The sequence below is a fragment of the Vanessa cardui genome, chromosome 20 (genome assembly GCF_905220365.1).
Source record: "Vanessa cardui chromosome 20, ilVanCard2.1, whole genome shotgun sequence".
NCBI lineage: Eukaryota > Metazoa > Arthropoda > Insecta > Lepidoptera > Nymphalidae > Vanessa > Vanessa cardui.
Window position 1 is genome coordinate 8,018,084 of NC_061142.1, and position 27,535 is coordinate 8,045,618.

At 30.8% G+C, this 27,535-nt stretch overlaps 1 protein-coding gene across 3 annotated transcripts in view; it reads left to right on the forward strand.

Moving 5' to 3' along the window:
* The window catches only part of LOC124538218 (hypoxia-inducible factor 1-alpha-like), a 92,077-nt gene that overhangs the window by 5,627 nt on the left and 58,915 nt on the right, over positions 1–27,535 (forward strand). Inside the window, exons 1-3 of one of the 3 annotated variants that reach the window (XM_047115198.1) lie at positions 7,279–7,718; positions 18,971–19,158; positions 22,273–22,442. In XM_047115198.1, the coding sequence (XP_046971154.1) occupies positions 7,354–7,718; positions 18,971–19,158; positions 22,273–22,442 (723 nt within the window). In that variant the 5' untranslated portion in view covers positions 7,279–7,353. Of the gene's footprint in view, positions 1–7,278; positions 7,719–18,970; positions 19,159–22,272; positions 22,443–27,535 lie in introns of those variants that run through there. The other 2 variants (XM_047115199.1, XM_047115200.1) reach the window with 2 other exon arrangements.

A 27,535-nucleotide genomic window follows, 5' to 3' on the forward strand; every position in this document is an offset into this window, starting at 1 on the left:
AAATCTAAAATTAATGTTTGGTTTGTTGTCCCAAAACATTACCAATAGTTGTCGAAACAAATGATTAACATGAATTGTCACAGCAATTATCTTACATATACACGAAGCGGACTTTGAACTACGAATTAGAATCGAGTAGCTTGTGATTCCGCCGTTAAGAGACGTGATAATCATTTGTTACTTGAACTTGTTTGATAAATGCCATCAGAACTGCAATTTTGTTACATAATTTAGGTAAATTATTTGTACTTTTATCTATGGTATGTAAAGTGATATCATAAATGCGAAAGTAACTCGGTCAGTTACATGTTTACGCTTATACTGCTGAACAGATTTGGATGTAATTTGTTATTGATAGTTTCAGTCTCGTCTACAAATTAAGGCTACTTTTATTAATTTACCACTCAAGGAAGCTTTATATATTTTTCTGGCTAAAACTGCAGTTTAAGCTAGTATCTGATAAACTTGTTAATTTGTATCAAACAGTTTACCAAAAGTTATAATATTACTTTCATCAAGATCAACTAACGTTTTTAATTAAATAAATAAGTACGTCCTAAGATTTATACTTCAAACTTAAATAATAAGTGTATTCAGTAATTTGTTTAAACTTTTGACACAACGCTACCACGTATTTAAATAAAATTTACTTAATTGGTATACACTGCAACCGGCCACGAAGATCGGAATCGAACGAGCTACACGTGGAGTATTAAAATATTGAAAAATACTTCGTAGAAAGTCGAAGTCCACGGAATTTAGCGTACTACTGATTTCCACTTACAAAACATTCGTAACTGGCCAATATAACATGGAAATCTTCATAAGCATAGTTATAGTACTATTATATTATTAAACCAGAGTGCAATGAACTCTTGAAACTTTTGGATGTTATGTTCTTAGGGTAAAATATAACACTGTATAAATTATAACCTGTATCATTAAATATGAAACATTTAAAGATACTATAAATAATTGTACCGTCCATTCATTAATATATTTCATTATGTTATTAGGATGACCAGTAACTTTTAATCAGTAATCATTATAAATGATAAATAATATCGTTACAAAGTATATCATGTACATTGGAAAAATAACAAATAAGAATAATTGAGAATCTAAAGTTAACTAAATAAAAAAACACGACTTATTTTCTTAAAAGAATTAGCGGAAAATTTAACGAAGTCTATTTTTTTATACTTGTCATAAACTTGATTATGCTGTACTTTAAACTGTTGTTTTGGACATAATAATTTATTATATTCGAGATTGTTCTAGAGTAGTATTAACATAGTTTAGATCTTGTTAAAATGTAATGTAAGGCTTGTAAGATATTTCAGACCCTATATTTAAATTTTAGAATTTCATGTTAGGAGACGGGTCAACTCTTAGGCTCCTATTTGATGGCAAACTACCAAATATCTAGATTTTAGTCCAATTGTAAATTAATAGCTAAATTGCATTGCTGGACGTTTCATATTGTATAGTCATGAATGGTTATATATCATGATATAAATTTATGATAATATTTACATCTTCAGTAAGCAAAATGATAACTTATCAATTTGTGATTTAATACGAACTAAAATTTTCCAAACAAAGGCTTTAAATTCAAGAATCATGCGATGTTAGTAATTTTAAATCAGCATGAGAAGTTAGACTCGATGGATAATCCTCAATATCGGACCACTGTTATATAAATTGCATCACTAAAATATTCTAGAAATTCTATCCGAACTGGTAACTACACAGACTAAACAAAATAATATGAAAGATTTTCCTCGTTCCTCGTGCGAATTCTTTCTAAGTACATAATATCCACTATAAATACATCAGTTTACACGTGAAATGTTTCGGGTATTTAAACTACTTTTTTTAATGATCGTTTATTTTATTCTCGCTGTCCAGATCGTGAGATGCGTTCAGACGTATTTTTGTGTTTATTGACGCACTTTATCAGTGACACGTGAGGCTGGATTTATTGAAATGATTTAAATCTGTCATCGCATTTTTGAATAAAAGAATATTGCACAAGTTCCTTCAAGTTCAATTAATAATATTGTAAATAGAAATTTGTCTAAGTCTTTGTCAATAAACATTTATTTGATTTAAAACAAATTTCTATTCTACCTGAACTACACTAATAGAGTTACGCAAAAAACGGTAATTCATTCCAAGAATTCTTATTCAACATCACCTTTTTATAAACTTTGGAAGATTAAAGTTTTTTGTATTGAATGCAAGACGAGCTAGTAGTTATGTTGCTACAATATGTTTTTAAAAATAAATATCGAAAAGCATTCGTGCAAGTAGCCTTCAGGGTACAAAATAAATCTCATTATTATTAACAATTATGTACTTACATCGCCAAATCTCCTAATTCCTTGTGATAAATGTTCTCACGCACCCTTCACCCTTTATTTGTACATTTTTACTGAAACAGAAATCTTTTCAGAAGCAAGAATTATTTAAAGTATTCTTAATTTATTGTGATTTCTATAATGAGTGATAATGATTCTTACTTTTATATTTGTATCATGTTTACACAAAAAAGCTAGACAATTGTTATCTAATAGATATAAGGAAATAAAAAACCACTGGTAAATATTATGAACTTTGATATTAATATCTAGATAGACTATCAAAGGCGAGAACGCGTCAAAGAAATAGTGGCTATCAGTTGGACACTAAGTTCACGCACACTAGTAAAGTAATATGACGTTTAGCGTCAATCATAGCTATCACGCACACCATTACAGTAAAGTTCTTATTTATATATTATTATTTTATAGTTCTTTTGTAGTGTGACACTACCTATACATATAATCAATCGAACGTTATGAAAATGAAACGAACGGATTGACAAGATTAAAAAAAAAATATTGTATAGGTTGGCGGACGAGCATATAGGCCACCTGATAGTAAGTGGTCACCATCACCCATAGACAATGACGCTGTAAGAAATATTAACTATTCCTTACATCGTCAATGTGCCACCAACCTTGGGAACTAAGATGTTATGTCCTTGTGTCTGTAGTTACACTGGCTCACTCACCCTTCAAACTGGAACACAACAATACTGAGTACTGTTAGTTGGCGGTAGAATAACTGATGAGTGGGTGGTACCTACCCAGACAATACCACCAAGTAATTTACTTTAATATTCGTAAAATATACGTTATTTTTTTATTTACACAATCTTAATTAAAATATAACCTTTGTGCTCTAATTAAAAAACATGTTCCACAAACAAAATATAAGAAAACAAATCGACTATTAATTACTACACGTTGTCCTTGGTGTCAGAGTAATCTAACCATACGTGACAATGTTTTATTTATACACATATTCTAGAGCATATTATGACACAAGAAAACAATAACAAGACTATATGATATAACCAATGAATTAACATCATATCAAATCAATTGACGCTCTTGACCATTTCATTCACTGATTTACTTCCAAATCTTGAACTTGTCTTTGGTCGATATCGATATCGATACTTTAAGATAAATTATATTATTGAATGTAATACTAGATTTCAATTATTTTAATAAATTACTATTATCAATAATATAAAATTATTCCGTGAATAAAATTAATTAATATTACTGCGCCACAATCGCATCGCTCCGAGCTAAATAAATTTGCTGTAACAACTTAAACTTTATAGTTCGTAACACAAGGTTGATATTTGAATGTACAGAAATACAGGTTGATTACCTACGACCTTAATGCACAAAATGCGATATTAAATTTAAATACATTTGTAACTTGTTTGTGTTAAATGAAATTTGTTATATTTTGTCTTTAAGAGACTAACTATTCGTAAATCGAAGCAAGCCTACGTTTCATAATTAAACCTCTTCGCCACGATCAGTTATTAAAAGTACTTCCTTAATTCTTATCTATATTATATAAGAATTCCACCGGAAGAGGCTGTGATACTGCGCATTGTCTCTTCCGGTCAATTAGTCAAATTAATATTTTATAAAACAAACGAAAGTATTTTAAAATTCACATTAAAAATATTACATATATTATGTTTGGTCTAATTTTAAGCTAAACGTAAAAACATTTTTAAATGTGTTATTCAAACACGCTGTTTACTAGACGATTCGGCGTGTAAATATGCGTCCAATGAAATTAGGTTAACTGACTACTAAAAAGAGATAAAGAGGCGAGTCTGCAAGTTAATATGCAGTTTTGGGGGACCCGATGCCACATTCGTACAGGGAATAATACACTAACGATATAAATAGTGTGTATTTATAAGCCTAAGACAAAATATAGGTAATCATATTGAAAGAACTGACATCTAAATATTAACGTAGTCAAGATAAGCAGCTCGTGCCAAGTTTTGTAAAGAAAAGAATTTAATTATTTTTGTAATATAAAACAGCTAACGGCGATTAGAAACAAAATAAACGTAGACAGAGTTCAGTAGCCTTTACAAATTTAAATGAACGCAAGCAATCCGACATGTTTTTATGCGCCTGCGTCGTCGACATTGCGTACGCCATCTTTAGTAACTTGCCTCTTAATTACAAGTTCGTTACCAGTGCGTGACATTTTATCATCTCGTGATAACTGCACATTTAACCTTATCTCATCCGCTCAATACCTTTAGAAAATAATGTTATCTTTGAACAACCACAGCTAAGATGGCCCAGTGGTTAGAACGCGTGCATCTTAACCGATGAATGCGGGTTCAAACCCAGGCAAGCACCACTATATATATGTGCTTAATTGTGTTTATAATTCATATGTGCTCGGCGGTGAAGGAAAACATCGTGAGGAAACCTACACGTGTCTAATTTCATCGAAATTCTGCCACATGTGCATTCCACCGCATTGGAACAGCGTGGTGGAATATGTAGGCCTTAGCCCAGCAGTAGGAAATTTACAGGCTGTCACTTTGCTCATTTTTTTAAACAACCATATACCACTTAACTGGATCCCTTAGTAAATGTTCTTTTAATAAGGCTCCTTGTGTCACAGCACAGATTATTTTATTAATTTCTAAATAATCTGATAGAGATGACATAATGGAGATTGATTGCTATAGTTGAGGTCACATGGAATTAAGCCCGGCATTATAGTAGTAGTTCTAATGTGAACCCGTAACCAGACAATAAAAACGTAAATGTTTGAATTTATAAACGAAATGTTCGTATAATAAAATATTGGTACCAAGAGGACGGTAAAAAAACTATTTACAGTTTAATTTTTGGTAGTTAACACACGATCGAGTGTGTGTGATGTGATGTGTCTAGTATATAAGGAACATAGGGGGTAATTTATTTTACCTAGGAGGACTCTCAAAAATATGTTAAATATGCAATTATTTTTATTACTTTTTAGTGCATTTTAATTTGTTTTAAAATACTGTTTTGTTTGAAGTCGGTTTTTCTTTTTGTTAAAATTTTATTTATTTTTTTATTTTAAGTGAAGCTGATGTAGACTAACATTTTTTTCTTAATATGGATAGATTAAGCGTGCCTTTTATATGAATCAGAAACTACTTCAGGGACAATTTCAAAAGAAACTTTCGAATAAAGCAAAAATAGACTTTCGAAAATGCGGCTTTAATACGTCATGCGGCATAAACTACAAGGTACCACCCTCGAATGAGCTGTAATCGACATCAGTAAAAAAACTTTGCAAAAGAGCTATTCGTATGCTATGTCGTACATCATGTGACATCACATCATATACACAAAATTTGATTAAAGACAGAAAGAAATTCTGCCCCAAATCGCACCCTAACTGTAAGCCGTTTAGGAGTTCCGTCAATACATAGTATAAAACAAAGTCGCTTTCTCTGTCCCTATATCTTTAAAACTACGCAACGGATTTTGATGCGGTTTTTTTTTAATAGATAGTGTAATTCAAGGGGAAGGTTTGTGTATATAATAAATGAACAATATAGTAAAGAAACACTGACAATTTTAGAAGTTTGCAATGTGATGTCGTAAATAAACAAATTCTTTAGTATATTTAGTATCAGTATTGCACCCGTGAGAAGTCGGGGCGGGTCGCTAGAATGATGAATATAACCACGTTCCGGAAGGTGATTCAAATATCCAAGTAACCTATAAGTAAAAGATTCGACCGAGTATCGCTAACGTGCTCCTCAGAATTGTTCCGTTCCCTTCCGTTCCGTCACTTTGTCATGGATCCTGTGCTCAGAACCTTACCAAACTTTCACCAAATTACCCTTGAAGTATATATTTTATAATAAAAAAAGAATTATCAAAATTGGTTTACGTGATTTTCAGTTATTCACCTATTTGTCGCGCGTATACATAACGCAAATTTAAGACTTATGTCGTTTTCACATGGATACCATCATCGGAAAAAAAAATAAAAAAAATGGGACCCCACGGGAAGCACTACCTTTCAAACAAAAAAAAATTATCAAAATCGGTCCACCCAGTGAAAAGTTATGAGGTAACAAACATTAGAACGAAGCCTATTTAATTATGAAGGAGTAGTCGGATATTTAGGAGGTCTTAATGAATCAATTTTGCTAAATCTCTTTTTATTCTTCTACAAATTACACCCATAACGTTTTCCAATAACTACCAAACAAAAAAAACAAGAATATAGTCGTCAAAAGAAAAAGTATCAAACTGTTTTCTCTTTGTCTCTATACAAGATCATTGCCGTCCGTTAAATTTCAGTCTTTGTATGAAAAGCTGCAAACAGTGAAAATAGTAATAGCAATTTCACGTTTTCATATAATTGCCTATTTTGTACCATATGATATTTTTTATCAGCACCGGATTGATCGGTACGTTATGACGATTCCGATAAACGTTGATAAAATTTTAATGTAACCAACATATTGACGGTCTAATTCATTTTAAACATTATTTATTATCAGTAAAAATGTATATGTACATATGTAATTTTCAGTAAATAAAGTTTCCTCTTTTCAATTATATTGACTGCAAACATCTATAGATCGGGTACTACTACCGGGAACTTGTATTCGCCTTTGTTGCTACACTACTGTGCCACGCACTACATTGGTCTTATAATGATATACTCTGGTGTCTAATAAAAACAAAATTATTACTCAAAACACATAAAAAGTCCTGAAAGAAACTTTAGTAATAAGACGTATAGAACATGATTAAATGACTATCGTACGTTTATTTAATATCCGTCAATGTAATACCCAGACAGGGTCGAAATTAATCATGAGTTATCAATTTTTGCTACCATGCGAGTTATAGCGGGCGAGATAAGCACATCTTTGCCACTATCAGTTGCTCGTCGATTATGTAGCCCGATGGACTGTTTTATAATTTCATTTATGACAAAAACAAAGTATTTAGTATGTTGGTGAACGGGGAAAATATCACCCAGCGATGCCCAGTGGTCGGCAGCTTCGAGGAAACAGGATGGAATGTGCAGTGTCCGATGTCGAATCAGTGGTCGAGGCAGCCAGTGGACAATCAGTGCAATTATGACATATACAATAGCTTCAGTGATTTATCAGTGCAATGCTACGATAGGAACTACTACCGAAACAGTGTCCCTCAACAGTACTACCCGCAAAGATGGGTGTACACCCAGCCACCGAGCTATCAAGCAGCATTGCCATGCCGCGAAAGGCAGGAATGGGACTACAATAGCATGTGCTACAATGTAGACGGTCAACCGTGCCAATACACGAGTGTCGTCGACTTAGAAGACTTCATGTGAGTCTTGTGATCGCCTGATTAAGATGAAATTCCTCACATACTAGTCATGACGAAGTAATTTATACACATAATTAATTATATTACAAAGCTTTAAATAGAAAACACTCTCAAACAATGCTTGTGATCGTTATCTTGATAGTTACTAGGAACTCGAAGAGTATAAGTATACTTTATTTACATATATTTATAGGTTATGAAGGCCTATTTTTTTAACTAGGTAATTTGACATTTCATTAATGCGTTGCTAAATAAAATATTATTTGACATTTATTTCGCTGATTCAAATAATTAATAATAAATAACATTACCTACGTGTAACACATAACGATAAAATATACATCTGTTATTAGATGTTACCTAGCTATACCCTATAGCTACACGCGCGCGATGCGTTTGAAGACATTTTGTATTTATCTGTGTAAAGTGATTTTGTACGAATCTTTTAATGAGTAAAATACACAAAGGGTACGGTTGTTTATGTGACGTACGTTCATAAATAAACTATCATGTTATAAAAAAATGAATTGAGTATTATATTCGGATTATTTGGTGAAATAGTTGTCACCCTCGACTTTTTTTGCGTGCAGGGATAAAAAGTAGCCTATGTTCTTCCTTTTTTCCTTTAAGGAATTTTATCAAATTCAGTTCAGTAGTTCGGCCGTGAAAGAGCAATATACATACAGACAGACAGAATTACTTTTGAGTTTATAATATCAGTAAATTTATCACGAATAAAAAATTTGAATGTTATTGGTTGGATGGAGCATTTCAAAATTCAGGGGAAGCATACTAAAAAACTTGTCAAATAATTATAGATGTTTTAAATTTGAGTTATAGAATTCGATTTCACCTTATCGGTCTAACTTACCACCAATAAAATTTTTAAATAGCGTAATAGGTTTTTTTTATCGACTTTTTTAACGTTTTTTAAATATTTTTATCGCGATATTAATTAAGTCATACGATTAATTCGTTGATGATAATATTGTTTTTTCTTTTTCGATATCTATATACACACTTGTATTGTACCGTTCATTATATACACATAAATAAATTATTAAGTTTTTTAACCAATAAATTCTCAGAACATTTCGGAGTTCGGAAGTTGGCTGTAAACAGTCATGTCTTGTAGGGCTGTGGAACTTTCTATGTTTAAAAAGCACGAGAAAAGTAAAGAGTGAACAGCTGTGTTCGCAAATTTATTTGTTGAATATAATCTCCATTGGCTCATGATTAAGAGGATATCATACTTATAACATATGATTCGTTACCAATAGGCTATTTGACTGGTTTTTTAAAATTTCCTGTATTTTAATCTGTGGTACATATAGTAGAAGAGCAAAGTTTACAAGAAAGTGACTTCATCATAAGCCCGGCCAATCAGGAGCGTTTTGTGTCACGTGACAAACGTTTGAAAAAATGCATTTTTATTTATTTTTGAATAAATTAAGTATTATTTTCAACTTTCGTTAGTAAATATCCATTTTTTAAACTCATAATATACACTGATTACAATAATTCACAATTTATTTTTCGCATTGACAAATAGCCTATTAACAGCCACCAAGTATTTTTGTAGGTACCTGAATTGCAACACTTATAAAATGCTTATATATCCTAAAATATTACTGAATATTGTTTGACTTTGATATATCTTAATATTATTATAATATAAATTTATATCTAAAAGTAAAAGGAAACGCCAAAAAGATTATCATATTGATTTCGAGTATTTTAGATTACGTTAGATACGTTAAGTCAATAAGAAAAAAGGTCAAGAGAGTTTCTGTAGATTGGTACTAAATTTAGCGATATCACTACGAAGGCATAATCGGTATCACAATCATCAATAGATTTTGTCAAAAGTATTGATAAAAATGAAGATCATTTGATTAAATTAAGAAGTAAGGATTGTTAGTAATCCTAACTTGTCAAACGTATAAGTTTATATTAACAGGATTATATCAGTTTAGACGCCATTGCGGTCGTAACGCCGGCGTTGTAAGGAATGACAGGTGTTGACCTGCTTGCTGATTTTGGCTAGGGAACTAAACTTTGTTTAAAATTTGTTTCACAGACTGTCTGCTTAGGTATAGATGTACTTGTGCTTATATAATTATTTATATACTGTTTACTTATAAAGTATACATTAATTGTTCGTACTGAGATAAATATAGGTATAGATAATCGATTAAATTTTTTGGGTAATGCGATCGACGATAAAATAAATGAAATCGATACATTTTTGTTATTAACATAATCCTGTACTAAGTAGTAGTTCATTGTACATACTAACGAACAAACATGATAATTCTAAATTTAAAAGTATACATAATTAGATATCAACTTGCAATCACTATATATAAGTGTACATATTATATTGACAAATGAGCATGAGTATACCCCTCCAGATCGCGTGGGGCTTTGTTACGGCTTCATTTCTAGAATATTTATGATATTACTAATAACGGCTGGAAGAGCGCCAGACGCCTCATGTTTATCAGCTGATTAAAACCACGTGAGGTTTCCAACTCATAGACTTGTGATTATTCCCCCCAGACAGAAAACCGCTAAACCCTCCCGTGATACGTGAAAACAAACTCACAACTCCCGATACAGCGAGTCAATAATAACGTTTAAGGAAAATTATGTGCTTAGTCCAGTTCGGACGACTGTGTTTGTGTTGATAACTTAATCTGCTCCGTCCGTGCACTAATCGTGTGGAAACAACATAAGCACAGAGCAACCGATAACCTCGCTCCTTACCAGCATGAGGTACGTAATGCGACGGTGATAATACGACCGGCTATTATGTTATCTACGACAAATTCTAACTTATATACATATGCGTTTATATTATTGATAATAAACATGGATACCACGTTGCAGTCTGGTGATATGTTTTTTTTTAAGTAAAAGACTTTTTATTTTCAACGTTTACAAGTTTTGTTTAATCTGTGATACGTATTATTATGTTAATCTAGCAATCAATATTATTAATTTATAAACAATTTAAGTAACGAATACTTTTTACCATTTGCTGTTTATGTACATTCGATTTTACGGGTCAAAAAATGTTCTATGAATATCCTCTAAAAGATTTTCCGACCGCACATTATTCAATGTTCTCTTTAATTTTGCCTATTTTTATAATAGGCAATTTAATTATACATTTAATTTTAATATTGCTGTTTCCAATGTTTATTTTATTACGAGGATAGTCGTTTATATATCAGTAAGATATTTATTTTACGTCGTAGAACTTTGTATTTGATAAGACAGTCCATCATATAAATCGTGCCAGGTTTCATTTGGATTAATTACATTTTAATGACTTAATAATTGAGTTTCATACATAAAAACTTAATGATCAAGGAAAACAAGAGATCATGTTTAGTTTTTTTTCTTAAATTTAATAATACGTTATTTTATAAAACGCAAAAATACAACAAGATATTGTGTTTATTCACACGGATTTATTAGACGACAAGATGTAGGGCTTGCTAATAAACTGTAATTTATATTCAATTGACCTTAAGTACTTGTATTTATTTACTATATATACATTACATTTGTTTTCTAAGAAGGATAAAACATTTTTTAATGCCGACAAAGCACTGCTAACCAAAAATTTGTTACGGTACGCCCCTTTTACCTGTAATTATAAAGGCTCACTCACCCTTCCAGCCATAAGTCACCAATACAAAGTATTATTGGTTGCTAGAATAATTGATTTTTTGTCGGTACCTGCCCTGGCTTATATAATTTTATAACCAATTAAAAAACTTAAGTATGAACTAATTGGTGATTGTAGATCATATTTAAAAATCCCCAAATTTAGCTAATGTTTGATTTTTGGTACAGCTATTCTCTTCAGCTTGAAGTCTGGAAGTTGGCAGCTTTTATAGTTCCGTGTCCTTTGGCCTTGTACGTGAACTTTCATAGTGTCAGACTTTCCATCCTATCTAATTATGAGATTTAGGAAATGGAGAAAACACTCGCGTTAACGCCAAAATTTGTGAATTGCGGTAATATGGGTCGGCTAAACATAATCATTCAAGAGAAAATCATCGTCAATATAAAGATAAAGCTTAAAATACTTCTTTAATATTTTAATATGATATTAAATACCATAAAGTTAATGTATGTTGTAGGTTTACGTCTGTATGACATAGTTTATTTTATACATTTTGATGTAATTTGTTATAGCTTAACGGATAATTATGTTTGCGAAGCGTGTTTACGAGACTATAAAATAAATTATCTGTTTCCTACATTAACTCCGAGAACTAATGCAAAGATCTAAGGTAAATGGCTTTTAATTTATACGTGATTTATAACCTTATAATACATATTCTCAGAAAAACAACGATGACAAGTTACTGTTGAGATTCTTAAATCGATTTTATTGTCACAATATAAATTGTTTAATTATACGTATACGTGAGGTTTGTAATTGGGAAGCATAGATAAAAAAAATCTTATAATATAATAAAAAATATTACAGTTATACAATTGCAGACGGCCTTAGGCCTTTTAGCGATTTTGAAAAATTGTTATGGTGCAGTTTGACGACGGTACGATTTCCTACTTAGTAATAGAAGAGTTGTCTGTGGTTGTATGCACATGGCTTTAAGACTAATAGCTTGACCGACATCAATATGGAAGGTCTTTGAGCAACTTTGGGGCAATATGTGTAAGGGGTTACCAAGTATACGAAAAGAAAGAGTGTAGTCGGAAAGAAAATACCCCGCTGACACATGCAACAAATGCAGGAAACTGCCAAATAATTTTAAATAAAGAACAAAGTTTATTAACATTTAAAAAATAACAAAAACCGGCTTATTGTGCTAATTGGGTAAACTGAGCTTGAATTCGATTTGTTTCGATATCATATTTTTCCTCGTGATAAAAGAGAGGTTTTGGGACATAATATTGGAACCTGCTAATTTTAGAAATATACTGCGTATAATTCTAAAAATCACGGTAGGTACCGTACGGTCACGAGGCATCAGTCATGTTATCAATAAGGTACAAAGGTACATTTGCTAAAAATGTATGTTTGTTTTATGGTAAACATTTTTCATGAGCTTATCTTTAAATCTTTACCATAGAACAATGAGGTTAGAAAATACAAGAGGATCAGAGGAGATATGATATAACTTTTGACAAATAATTTGTCAACCTTAATAACAAAGGCAAATAACTGAGATGAGAGCGAAGTCTAAGATTAATGATATGCAATTAGTGAAGAAGAAACAGTTGAATACAATAGCCAAGTCTAAATACTAGCAGGCGAAAATGTTAAATTGTACAATCGGTACGAGGATTTGAATTGCTAAATATAAAAATAACAGAGCGCTTTTATTAGATTTTCATGTATCGTCTAGTAAACAACATGGAACTGCTAATCTTACGTAATACACGATAACCTCTTGGAGCTCACGTACTCAGCTCAACGTGTGACGATATCAATGAGGAACGGACATACAAATTTGCAGATCTACGTCACAGATCCTCGATTGGACGGGAACGCAATTATATTTACAATCACCGCCAATTGTAGCCTCCTGCTTTTAGCTCCTGTGCAAATTGCGCACAATTGTATTGTTTCCATTGCCATTTTAAAAATAAAACAAGTTAAATTTAATAACGTAACATTGGTCTCGCTGTGATAAGTCCACTTTGGCCAGACCCAAAACGTTCGAATATACCTAAGCACCACATTGGAACTGTTTTTGTAGATTCAGATAAAGCTGACTTACTGTTACATTATAGAGAGATACTAGATTCTGTAATTTTTTTTCTTGTGGATGCGTCGATGTTTCTGTTAATCAAAAGTGACGTCTACGTATAAATTTGTAGTTAATCTTTATAAAGTTTTATTTTTTTAGAGAAATGCGTAACACTTTATAAAAAAAACCAGTAAAAACAAGGCACGGGTGGATTATTAAATTATTTTAATGTCTTTAAGATTAAAAACAAAATTTATCCTCATCATAATTATAAGTTTTTAGAATTAATAGCATTTGTACCTTCTTAAATAATCGATTGTTATTGACAGTCTAATCGGACTCAGTTTTAAAAAAATCGATTTTTTACTACAAACCTTGTGAGTTGTGACCTTATCCAATGATAATAGTGCTCACTTATCAAAATATAACAGCGTCGGCCTACATCATAACAACTCATTGCGAAATAACACGCCATTATTTTTGCAATTACTAACAAATTTATATTATATAGTAACCCGATCATATCGTTTAAACACTAGTGCAAAATGACAGGCACTTATGCATGTTTATATAAAAAAAAATGTCATCAGAATTTCTCTACAAACGTTATATTAAATAGTAATGAGTTTTGTTTTTATATTTATAATAATATTATAAAAGAAAAAGTACCTCAGTCTGTCCGTCTCCTTTCATGGCCAAACCACTTAACCGAATTTGATAAAGTTTAGTATGAAGTAATTTTAAAACCCAAAGAATAAAATTGGCTACTACTTACCTTAAATCTATTACCCTCCTAGCACGCGCTTGAAACTTAGCATAATATATCAATATTTAACTTTCCTTAAAATTATCTTATAGCTTTAAAGATAAAATATATTTATTAGTTTTTGTAATCTGAAATATTCAAACCGTTTTATTTATAATACGTATATATTTGCTTATAAACGCATAAACATAACAGACAGTACAAGTTTAGTTTCATTATAACAAACAAGCCGTCTAAGTTAACGGTATCCAAAAATTACTTCTTATTCCAGGAACTCGTTCTATAGATGAATACAACTCGTAATTTTAGATTGAACTAACAAGGCGTATTATTTTGTACACTTGAGAAAAATATGTGCAATTTTATATATATTCTTTAATACTAACTATACCAATACAGATGTTAAGAGCGCTAAGTTGTGAGCAATAAAAATTATTTACACTGGTAAAGAATATTTTACCAATGCTACATTATTATTAAAATTGTTTAACTTCAATATAAAATTATTGAGTAATATATACATACCATATATATATACCATTATTGAGTAACACATTATTTGCTAAAAAACTTAGACAATAAGTCGTTTTATTTAACTAAATAAATCAAAAACAATTTACAAAATATTACAAAAAAAAAACAAATTATAATTAAATAAAGAAACTATGAATAAATATGAATAGGGATTAACGTATTAATTGTTCGAAATTATATGTATCTTTAAAATAATATGTTTCTTTTATATATTTAAATGAAATGAACTACGCATGAGCATACATTGTTCCTGTTATTTTAAAACACCGGTCGAATATTATGATGAGTCCATTGGCTTTAGCTTTCACGGGCCACTATGGACTGGTTTGTATTTAAATTCATTTGTAACATGTAGTATGCAATGGAGTTTAAAAAAATTACAATATCATATTTGAATTAAGATTATACGTGTTTTTAAATCTCGTATATATTTTTGACTTAATGATCAGTTATAATAAATTTTAAAATATACCATTTTCTACAGTACAAAGCGCTGAATGACTCAAAATATATTCAATAATATTATATAACTTATGAAACTTCGAAACTATAAAATTCTTGAGATTTGGGTATATGTCTATATCTATGTTTAATTTAAGATTACATCGAAATCCCTGACCCAAAATAGCGCTTAGACTATTTTGTTGTGTAAATATAAAATCCCGTGTGATAGATAAAAGTCATAGATGAGCAAACGTACGATAAGAAATTGCTTGTCTACGACCACACTAGTGAAAATATAAGTAGTAAAAAAATCAAATCAATCAAAGTTCTATTTTATCCGTGAAAGCTTCAACTACATAAAATCTTAAAATGTAATAAATATCTTAAAATAATAAACTAAAACTCAAAATATACTTTATTCAAGAAGTATTTTCTTTTAAATGACTTTGAGTCAGCAATCATGTTCGAAATGTAGCTTGTAGCGAGAAGAACCGAATCAAAATTAAAAATCATATAAAATTTACAATTTTATATGATTTTTAAGAAAAAAATCTTCATTTATTATTTTGTGTTTAAAAACTACATGACATCGAACGAGTAAGAAACTACCCTACCCAATGATGTTCTAGTAAACAGATATGTCATTAACGCGCAAAAAGTGAAGACTAGAAAACGTCCTAATTGGGACGTTTTATTTAGTCGTTTGCATCATAATTATGCCAGTAATACGTTATAATACATCACAATTTTGTAGTAATACGTTTTGCGTAATTAAAACATCTAGGTATCCGTTTTACTTATTGTTTTTTATCAAGCTATCCTTTTTACTTGTAGCGAAATGTAAAATAAACGGTCCCCGGCGCGGCACACTTTTTTCTGTTGTTTAGTATGGGTATAACATATCTCTTTATTAGAATATCATTGACCCTACCAATCAAAAAAAAAATCAATTTTCGGAATCGGTCCTTAAATGAAAGAGTTCTACAAAAACCAATCCGAAATTTTGAAGTCGGTAAAAATCCTATTTTTGTTATAATAAATGTTTTGAATCATATATATGTAATGAAATAATTTATGTATCTGTCTTCAATCGTATTCAGCAAAACATCAAGGCTTACTTAATTATTATTGTTTTATCAATTGCATTTACTTACAAGTATTGCCATAAAAAAGGCGTATGATTATACTTTTCTCGACCATGAGGAAGATCGACATATTAAGGCATTCCGTTTCACCGATTGCATTAATTGTTGTTGTTTAAAAATCTCTTTTATTTTTTTACGTCCACGGTATTCATTGAAGCGATGTTTTTCCTCAATGCGTTCCACTCAGATATAGCCGTCCTTATCGTTGCTCACGACGATTTATCGTTCCCAAAACTAGTTCACTTCCACATCTGTAACCTGTTATAAACTTTGGTTTTTATGTTTCGTGTATTATTACCGTGTATATTACGTTTCTTGCATAATAACAAGTGGTAGAAATACATTTAGCTGTATGTAGGGAATTCAAACTCAGATCACAGAATTGTCATGTATTTAAATTGTGTTCGTGCTAGGTTATACAGAAATCGATCGTGATATTGTAATCGATATCCAAAATTAACGCATGATACAATTGGCCAGTTTTATTTCTGTAGCCCTGTCAAAGTTTACTTACAAAATCAGAAGTAGTTAGTTTTAAATATTTAAACGTTGGTAATTAAATCACAACGTTATTTGAATACTAAATCATTATTTTTTTTCGGGTGAAAGTGTGCCCACCAGACATACAGATACGATAGGTTATTTATTTTCAAATGGGTATACCAACCATTCGTAATTACTTAAATCGATATTAATTGTGATTATAAAGGATAGGATTTCGTTATTACATTAATGATAAAATTAATCCCATATTTAAACCAGAAGATAAGACGTTATATTAAATGAAAGACGACTGCACAAGATTATATTTAAATCCTTCCGCGCCATTCCCGCCGGCTCGACGGTTCTTAGTATGAAACTCATTAATCTGCTCACGTTCCGTAACTCGTTTGCGTCAATAGCATCAACATAATACACCATTCGATAGACATTACTCTTTAATATAATCCATCAATTATTTCTTATCGATTTTTACAGACGTCCCAGGATCGATCTTGACCCCGGCTATTGTCGTCCTCATAACAATATTAGTAATTCCTCAATCAGTTTGATATATTGCTAGAATTTTTGTTTAAAAAAATATATAATCGTCATACAGTAAAACTCACAAATGCATTCTTATCTATTTGATAAGATAAATGTGCATAAAGTCCAAGATTATCGATATGCATTATTTTATTTGATAAAAAAACGAGAATAAATGATAAGGTTTCTGTCGAAATTTTTAACTTTGAGGTCAAAACAGCGCGATCGTATAAGTAATTAACCATAAGTAGTAATTTGAAATGCCATTTGTTGACGCATTTCTTAAATATGCTATTTGGAACATGCGATAAAACTTAGTGTCGGATGGGACCTAATGACAAATTAATGGAATAAACTTTTTGTAATTGCAAGCCACACCGTTCAGTGATTTGGTAGAGGATCGTCTTGTGTCGTCTAATGACTTTCTGTTCTACGATATTCTTGTTTAAAAAATTTATATTTGAAAATTAGGAGTATTTGTAAAATGTGTATACCGGGCGCGCCCGAGGTTGTCGACAATCGTAACAAACTTTGTGCCGTATCAAAAAGGTAATAAAATATTTTTTTTTTTTTGTTTAAAAATAGAATATTTTAATATTATTGTGAAATATCTATTCTTTGGTTTTTTTTTTGTTAAAAAATGTTATCTCTATAAAGAATTTGTGTTAACGATCTGTTTAGAATGCAAATTATTCAAAGATATATTTGTATACATCGAATATTCTAGAAGAATTTGTCAACATGATAATTAATAGAAACGCATCGACCCACTTAATGAGATGATTCTATTTTTAAAAAGGTATAAATTATTACTAATCTCTCTTTATTAAAGTATAATATAGATGTTAAAGCAATAATTTTATATGTTTAAATAAATTGTATATTTTATTTATGCAATCAATTATTTCTTTAATAAATTATACACTTTTGTGTGTTTATTTTATTAGTGCAAGGGTTTTATTACTAACTAAACACTGCATAATACTCTATTCGAGTTTCAATAATTTTAAATTAACTGTATTTGCGGTCTCACCTGTTAGACTCAAATTATAGTTGCGTGTTTGATAGGGGTTGCCATATTCATTAAAGTTTATTAGTCTTCCCTGTTTCCATAGTCGTAAAGTGCAGTTATATAGCCCAATTATTGTTTGTTTCAATTGAACTGACAACAACTATGATTAGAGCTCTCAATTAACCAAACAATCCAATTGGTCAATAAATATATACGGATATAATCATTTAGCTCGTGATATAAGCATAATATCATAAAATGTATTTCTTTACACTTATTATTTTAAATTAGCAAAAAGAAAATACCAATTTAGTTATTAATTTAAACTTTTTTGCGTTACAACGTTACAAATTATGAATCCATCCAGTAATTAGAAAAGGATTCATCAAAAAATCCCCAGTTTATAATCATTTACTAAACATAATTACCATACTTGTTAATAATTAATTAAATATTTCTTAGACAAATTTAACGGTTATTTTTGTAATATTTTGAAAAACAAAATATATGAATTACTTATGACAAAAAAAAAACATCAACTCTTTCCAGTTCAATTTGTCTCATATGTGCGCTTTTTTCATAATCAGGAACAATGAAAAACGCAAAGAGAAATCTCGCGTGGCGGCTCGCTGTCGGCGGACCAAGGAGATGCAGATCTTCGCTGAACTGACAGCTGCCTTACCAGCGAAGAAGGAAGAAGTAGAGCAACTCGATAAGGCTTCGGTGATGCGTCTTGCTATCTCATACCTACGAGTTCGCGATGTCGTGTCAATGCGTAAGTATATGTTATAAGCAAAACTAACTGTTGCAGTCTGTGTGCATGTTGAAAGTTCATGTACCGCAGCGCCATCTAACGATGAATTACAGGTACTATATATATAGTATAAAACAGAAGACACCACTGGGTCCACGGACCCTGACCCATTGGGTCAAGAATAAATGACGCGGTAGCCGAGGCTACCGAGGAGGACTAGCCCGGGTAAGGAGGGTAACCTCGAAGCCCGTACCCAAGCCTAGCTTAGGCCAGGCTGGAAGACCCGTGATGATGATGACTCAATGGATCGCCAATTTTCATGGTGATTATCCAAATAGAGTCCAAGTCTGTTAATATTGAAGCAATATACAAAGAACCTTTTTTTTTATTTATGTATTGTAATAATAGTCCTGATATAAAGCAATGATGATTGACACTAATTGTACATGACGACCCCATGCGAGGTATTGCTTTTTTTTGTTTCGGTTCCTTTCGAGACGATTAACAAGCTCAAATGCAATAACTTTATATAATCATTAGCGCATATAAAATCATTATATATTAAACTGAAACAATTGGTATTTCATGTAGTCATTCTTCCAAGGTTAAAGTAAATAAATTAACAACTAAATAAAAAGATTTAATTTTTTAAATTAAGTTTATTACAATCACAATTGAATTAAGTAAATAACATATTCTAACGTCATACGATTAAGTGCATTATACAATATAGACATGTATCCATAATAAAATAAAATAATCCGAGGTGGTCCCGTGGCTAAAACACAGTTTTAATCACAGATTCCGTTGAAAACCCGCCAAACGCACCTGACTTTCCATGTGATTTCATTTGTAATACATCTTGTATTCGGGAGTTCAGGAAAATATTATCGCATTGAATTATGAAACATGTTACCTGTATTGGAGTCGTGTGGTGGAATACGCTATAAAATTTTCTCGCAAATGGAAGATGAGCTGAGTCTTGTTTGCCCTGGCTTAGAAACGGAACTTTTCCCGGCTGTGACAATACTTTTATATAAAAAGTAACACTTATATTATTTTGCTTTACTGTATTTGCAGTATAGTTATTTTTTATCGTTCCGTTTGACGTCCATGCAACATACGATTTGTAGTTATTATACGTAATGTAATTCGCGTGGACGTGATGAATAATTTATAGTAGGTATAACAAGTACCATGACGCATATATTTATTAGAACATCACAATGAACAGAATTTAGGCGCCCTATTCGTTTATTATATTTTATTTACAAAATCCATTTAACACATGCAAAATCAATTATAAAATTAATATAAATATAATTTTTTTTTTGGTGATTTATTTATAACTAAGTAATGAACTGAGATAAATTTTAATATTTAATTTAATTAAACTCAACGATACAATTACGTCATGTTTTGAGTTAATGTAAATATATAATAAGCGTAATTTTAAATTTTGTTTAATTACAAACAATATTCCGAAACAACAAAGTTATTTTTGTAGCTTATGTTGATTTTATTTTATTTTTTTATGTCATATATTAATATGTTTTATTACATTTTTATACATAGATGACTAAATAAATGGAAAATTTAATTGAAACTGATCACCTGCCAATGGACACTTATAATTAAAGCAGTATTAATCATATTTAATATCACCTGGGAACTAAGATAATACGTCCCTTGTGTGATGTGTCCATACACACACAAAGATACTGAGTGTAGCTGTGTGGCTATGGAGTTAGTGATACATTTCTATATAGTTATACAAATACTAAATACATAGTAGGTATATATGAGATGTCGTGAAAAATGTATATAGAACCTTTTCGGCTGAATTTTTTCTCACTGATAAGAGACTTATTAAATTTGAAAATTTGTTATGAGCCATTTAATATAAATAATAATTAAACGCTTGTGCTTTATTAAATCGATTTATTTATTCTATGTATAGTTTCCTCAAGCTAAACATAACGACCACAACTTCCGATTTATATAAAACGTCGGCACGCGTCAGTGCGACATTTTATAATGCAAAATTTACCACAATATGTCGTCAGCTCGTCGGGACCAAATAATAGATTGTTGAATTAATTTATATTGAAACAGCTTATGTCCACATTTTATGTGTTACATATTACTGTTGAAATCAGTACAACTATACCATTCTACAGTTTTGAACTGTGATAAAAACTTAATTTGTACGTTTAGACCGGCCTTTGTAAACACTTCTGTAACAATTATCGCTGTGTGTTATTAAATATGCAAAATATTCTTTAAAAGATAATACACTAAAAATTATCAGACATTTCTATACACCTGACAGCTTTTTTCACTTTTTCACTTGTAAACAACGAAAATTGCGACGGCAAATTTATATGTCTTTCGCTTGTAAACTTTATGAAAAGACGAAGATTACGAAAAATAATTGACTTAAAATATCTACGAATGTTTTTAACGCCGGGAGCATACCATTGACATTATGATTACATTAATCCGGTCGGTTAAGGAAAACTTTTAAAGTTGACAGTGATGTCTACCAACACGCACCATTGAAGCTTAGTCTAAATTTTCACACAAGAAGGTATCTCTAGTGGGGTTTTTACGAGTAACTTTTTAATACATTTTTCCTGCAACAATGTTTAGCAGTTAACAACTATTACATAATATATAATAACGAAACTCAAGTCCGTATGAGCGCGTGCATCAAATATATATAAGTTCAACGTCTTACATAATATCGAAGTTGAAAATAGAAAGGATCGTTCCTTTGAAGCAACAATGACCTATTTTACAACGAACCAATATTTACTTGTCTATATATAAAGCAATTGTTTATTTGATCTGTATCTTATATATCTTGTATGATTCATTTGATTATTGATAATTAACGTATATGTATTGTTAATCTTATATAGATTTCACGCGTATTAAATTTACACAGTCCTTGGCTTAAAGTAATAACATACAAATTTTTTATGTATAGCAAAGGCCTTGATGTTTATAATTCCTATGTTGATAATTGAATGAAAATATTTAATGGAGGTTTAGAAATGCGTGTGTTTCTTTAGTATGATTTCTCTAATATTTTGACAATAGTTTTTAAAACATGGATGTCTTTTCTTTCAGTTCCCGAAGACAAAGAGGCTCCAATACTGCAAAGTCCAAAAGGTCTAGAAGAAGTACAGTCTGAGGTCTCCTATATGAAGGCGTTGGATGGCTTTGTGCTCGTTTTATCACAACAAGGCGACATTGTCTACTGCAGTGATAATATTGCGGAACACCTCGGCGTCTCTCAGGTAAGGAGTCGATTCGATTTATTTTTTACAGTCTTGTAACTCCAAGTGCTTTTTGTAAGGCATACTAAGCATTAAATCTTCGGGCTACTAAAGACTAAAATAAATCAAAACTATAAACAAAAGATTTCTAAGTAGCTACAGAGTGTATTGGTTTGGGAAAAAATCCAGGTGTTTCCTACGACAATTAAAACACCCTTTCTGGTCAAATGTCGATCACAGAAGCGAAGCTTAAAGAGCCAACTTCCTTGGAAATATATTATATATATTACAAAGCATATATGCTTACTGCCATATTTTGTTGTAACGACAACTGAAATACATAACAAAATTAGTCGTACCAATGACAACAAAAATCCGCTAATTAGAATTCAGCAGCAGAACCCATTCCTTTTAATCTCGTGACTTTAAACTTTGTAAGTTATTCTCTATACCAATGAGGCTATATTAAAATTACAGCAGTCTGTTGTAAGTTCTTAAGCAAAATCGTATATGTATCCCACTGCTGCTCAAAGATGTCCCATCTTTAGGAGAAATCTTGGTAGTGTTATACCGCGCCTCCAATACACACTACGAATAACATGTAAAAGTCTTTATTAAACTCGAATTTATTGACATCTATTGAAATGTCTGTAGAATATTTATCTTCTGTCGAAATCGCTTTCAAATTTTTAAATTGCATTTAACACACCTCTGTCAATGACTAAGTCGTTCTTAGAATATCGTCTCGTATGGCGTTTGATTATTATCAATTTGGAGTTTTTCCGCTCAACGAGCATGTCAACGTCAAGATTCTATCGACCCGATAAACAATTCTCTCATGTTAACAATGTATAATTTTCATGTAACTATTCTTAATTTACAAGTACTATAAACTAGTACTCGCCCGCAGCTTTGCTCGTGTTTTAGGATGTTGTTTGTCATGTTTCAAGCCTATTTTCTTCCTTGGAGATCAAGTTTGCTTCCTACCAAATTTCATCAAATTCGGTTCAGCGGTTTGGTCGTGAAAGAGCGATAAATAGAGAGACAGTGTTCAAAGTAACTCTCATTTATAATATTAATTCAAACATATCACAATTGAGAGATAAATATTCTTTCACTGAAATAATTAACTCTTATCGCATATTGTAGACTTTTGGATTTTTTTAACAATAGCAGAAGAATAAACTACACTTATTAATAGTATGAAATAATCCAAACAACTCACAATCCGTAAAAATCTTTATGGCGATTACATATCACACGGACATGACAAAACTCATGCTTAATACTTTATGGATAATTGTGTTTTGTGGAACAATAGCCAAAAATTAGCTTAAAATGTATTGTAATATATTTATAAGGTACTCAAATTCAACGCTGCAAAACGATCGATGCTCGTTGCATTCTAATAATGTACTCTACGTCATTGAATATGTTTATATTAGCACGGAAAATCCAGACTTCATTTGGTTATTTCGAAGAATACAGGGATATTGTGCTCATAAAACAGCGCATTATAACGCATACAACACACAGTAAAATGTATTCCTCAGCAAAATTATTAAGTATTGCATTTTTTTAAACAGAATATATCCATTGGTCGCATTGCAAAGTATTTTTCTATGATAGGCAATTTTTTTATATCAAATTTCACCGTAGTTTCGTTTTGTGCTAAATTAATACAATAACAATTGTTCGTTAAGATAGCGATAGTGAATTATAATTTTTAATCTGAATTTATTTATTCTTAAAGTTGTATCCATTTCATTGTAAATAATATTCCAATGACAAAAATTAAATGTTTAGCAATGATCGTAATGTATATAAATACATTTTATAGAATACTAGCGACCCGCCCCGGCTTTGCACGGTTGCAATACTGATATTAAATGTTACAGAATTTGTATATTTACGACATCACATTAGAAACACCTAAAATGATCAGTGTTTCGTTACTATATTGTCCATGTAGGTATTATATACAAGAACCTTCCTCTAGAATCTCTATCTATTAAAAAATCCGCATCCAAAACCGTTGCGTAATTTTAAAGATCTAAGCATACATAGGGACAGACAGTGACAAGCAACTCTGTTTCATACTATGTAATGATTTCAATGTCATATATAGCATCTTGGCTCTCTCTGATAGAGGAAAAGCAAGTGTGCTATTACAGAGTCCAGTATCATAGCATAATCTCGGTAAACGTATTGTCTGACAGCTGAGTTTTGTTCACATTTCATCAGAACGTGATGTATGACATCTATGTTTTCACAATCTTTGTCTAATCTATTTTATCTATTTTACTCTCGTATTTTTAATCTAAAGTCGTTGAACTCAATCTGACCAAGCACCACTGATGGTTTAGGTTCTTTAACCGGCAGTTCAGGCATAGAAATGGTTTTGCTGATATTAGACGGTTTTGAATATAAACTTATGTTATATATCTGACTGGCTGTGCCCACGACCTTGTACGCCATTAAATTTAACAAAAAAAATATTGTTGAGTAGCTAAGTCATTCCATTTTATATCAGTTATCTGCCAGTGTAAGTCCCATCAAAATCGGTCCAGCCGTTCCAGACATTAACTGGAACAAACAGACAGACAGACAACAATTGTAAAAAATGTTATTTTGGTATAGTATGTACCGCGTATACATGCATATGCATTGAGTAAAAAGGACTATTTTAATATTACAAACTGACACTCCAATTTTATTATATGTACAGATATTTGATATATTTGTAATAGAATCTGTTATCAGTTGTCATGTATTAATTTTTAGTAAATTAATTTTATAAAACAATAAAAAGAACTAATAGGTAATGTATAGTGTAAAAAATCATTTCTATGATTACTGAAACTATAATTCAGATTGAAATATCGCCTTGATAAGGATATTTTTGCTTTTTTTTATCTCTAGCGTGTAACTAAGCTAGTTGAGCGCAAATTATTCTGCCAATATCACGTATAATAGAGAATATACGTAAGAGATTAATCCGTTCCAAATGATTAGGATTTGATTGATGACATGAGTAGAAATAATGCAAATTATAATAATTACTATAATAGTACCTACCTATTTTTTGTACATACTTGTTCAGGTCCTCGATATAAATAGTTCTTGATTAAATAATACTTATATTAATTATTATTCAAACTGAATCAATATTTTTGCTCCTAATTAATAACTATATCGTCATACCGTAAATTTATATTGATTTGAACATACTGCTTAGAAACACCTAAAGTGACTTATGCGTTGAACGCGCAGAAGCGAGTGCCACCTTTAGCTTTCTAATTGAGAACTGTCATCTTCCCCTTGGCAATTATCACATCGTTTTGCGGAAGAGTTTTAGAAATAATACCAGAATCTCAAAAAAAATATGTACAAAAGATATGTATTCTCTGTACATGTACCTATTGTGTAGCAACCGATGCAATGATCGTGTAATAATAATTCTTTATAAAAATAATGAAAGAACTAAAATTATGATGTCGAACCTAAACATTTCTCGACGAAGTCTAGTGATGTATTCAGGACCTGGGTAAAGGATCCATATTTATTAAACGGTTAGTGGCGTCTTAAGAATTCTACCAGTAGACTGAACTAATCATCTGGACTAATTTGCACTTACAATAAGATGTACATTTAAGTATATTTCATTATGTCTTGATGATTTGAAACATTTCCATTTACATTTTTAATAAATCGTTTTTAATAGAAAATAGTAGTTGAATTATGTTTTAAGTTTTAATGCCATTAATTTCATATTTATGTTTGTATTTTTCGCCATAAGTGTAAATTGGGTAATATTTAATTTAAAAAAATAAGGTATTCAAATTTAGCCTTACTATGTCTTTGTTGAGACTGTTTACATTTCAAAACGCGGAATATCAATTTTAAAACAAAGATACGCTAAATATCGCGGGTGTGTACTAATAAATACGCTACAAAAAAATTATTTACGCTGAAAGTTCTATCCTTGAAAATATAATTATTTGTTTAAAGCTGAGTGAATCGTTGTTTTTATTTTCTGTCGATAATAAAGCGCTACCAAGCTGCTGAAAGCGTGCAATAATATTTTGTATCCGTTACTAAAATAAAATAACCTCCCATTCAAATGAAGGCCTCTTTTTATTGTTTAGTATATGAACCAATTCTATTTTCAATTTGATCGGATTAAATGATATAGATCAATAGATAGATATTTTAAGTCTGACCTGTCAACTTATCATGGCTATCGCAAAATATTTTTTTTCATAGTCATGATAGGTTGTAAAATTTTTAAACTACTTCCCTGTAGTCACACGAATTCGAAATTCTGCCACATATGCATTCCACCAACCCACATTGGAACAGCGTGGTGGAATATGTTCCAAACAATCTCCTTAATGGAAGAGGAGGCCTTATCCCAGCAGTGGGAAATTTAAAGGCTGTTACTTTACTTTACTACTTACTTCCCTATAGCTACAATATCATTGAGGGCAATATGTTGCAAAAACTTTTTACTTTCCTTATATGCCTAATTTTCTTCTGCTGCTCTCTTTCGATGTATAAAATTTCACCAAATTAGAAAGGTACTCTATTCTTATATTGCTTAACGTAAAACACACAGTCATAATATCAAAGATACATTCAGGAAAATTCCATTCGTATACGAAAGTAGAATTTCAAATAATGAATTTATAATCGCTTATAAATAAATATTCATAAAATAAACCAAAAGTTGGAAAATAGTAACTATTGACTTTCTTCCACGTTCGTCCAAGTAAAATACTACATTACGAACTGATCGTAGCTAACTTTTATTACAGTTAACAAAAATGACGACTCAAAAAGTCCTTATAAATGCCTACTTGAATATAATGTATTGTAATTTTGATATAAATATAATTATCATGTACTTATGCTGCATTCGGATATCTCTTTTTATCTGAAGATAGATATATAAGAACTACTATTACATTTATCTATATGTGTACCTAATAAAATTAGAGTGTCTGTTTATTACCGATCTTTACTTAATGTATATGTATGTGTACACGGTACGTATACCAAAATAACATTATTTTACATTTTTGTCTGTCTGTTGTTGCGACTAATCTCTGGTA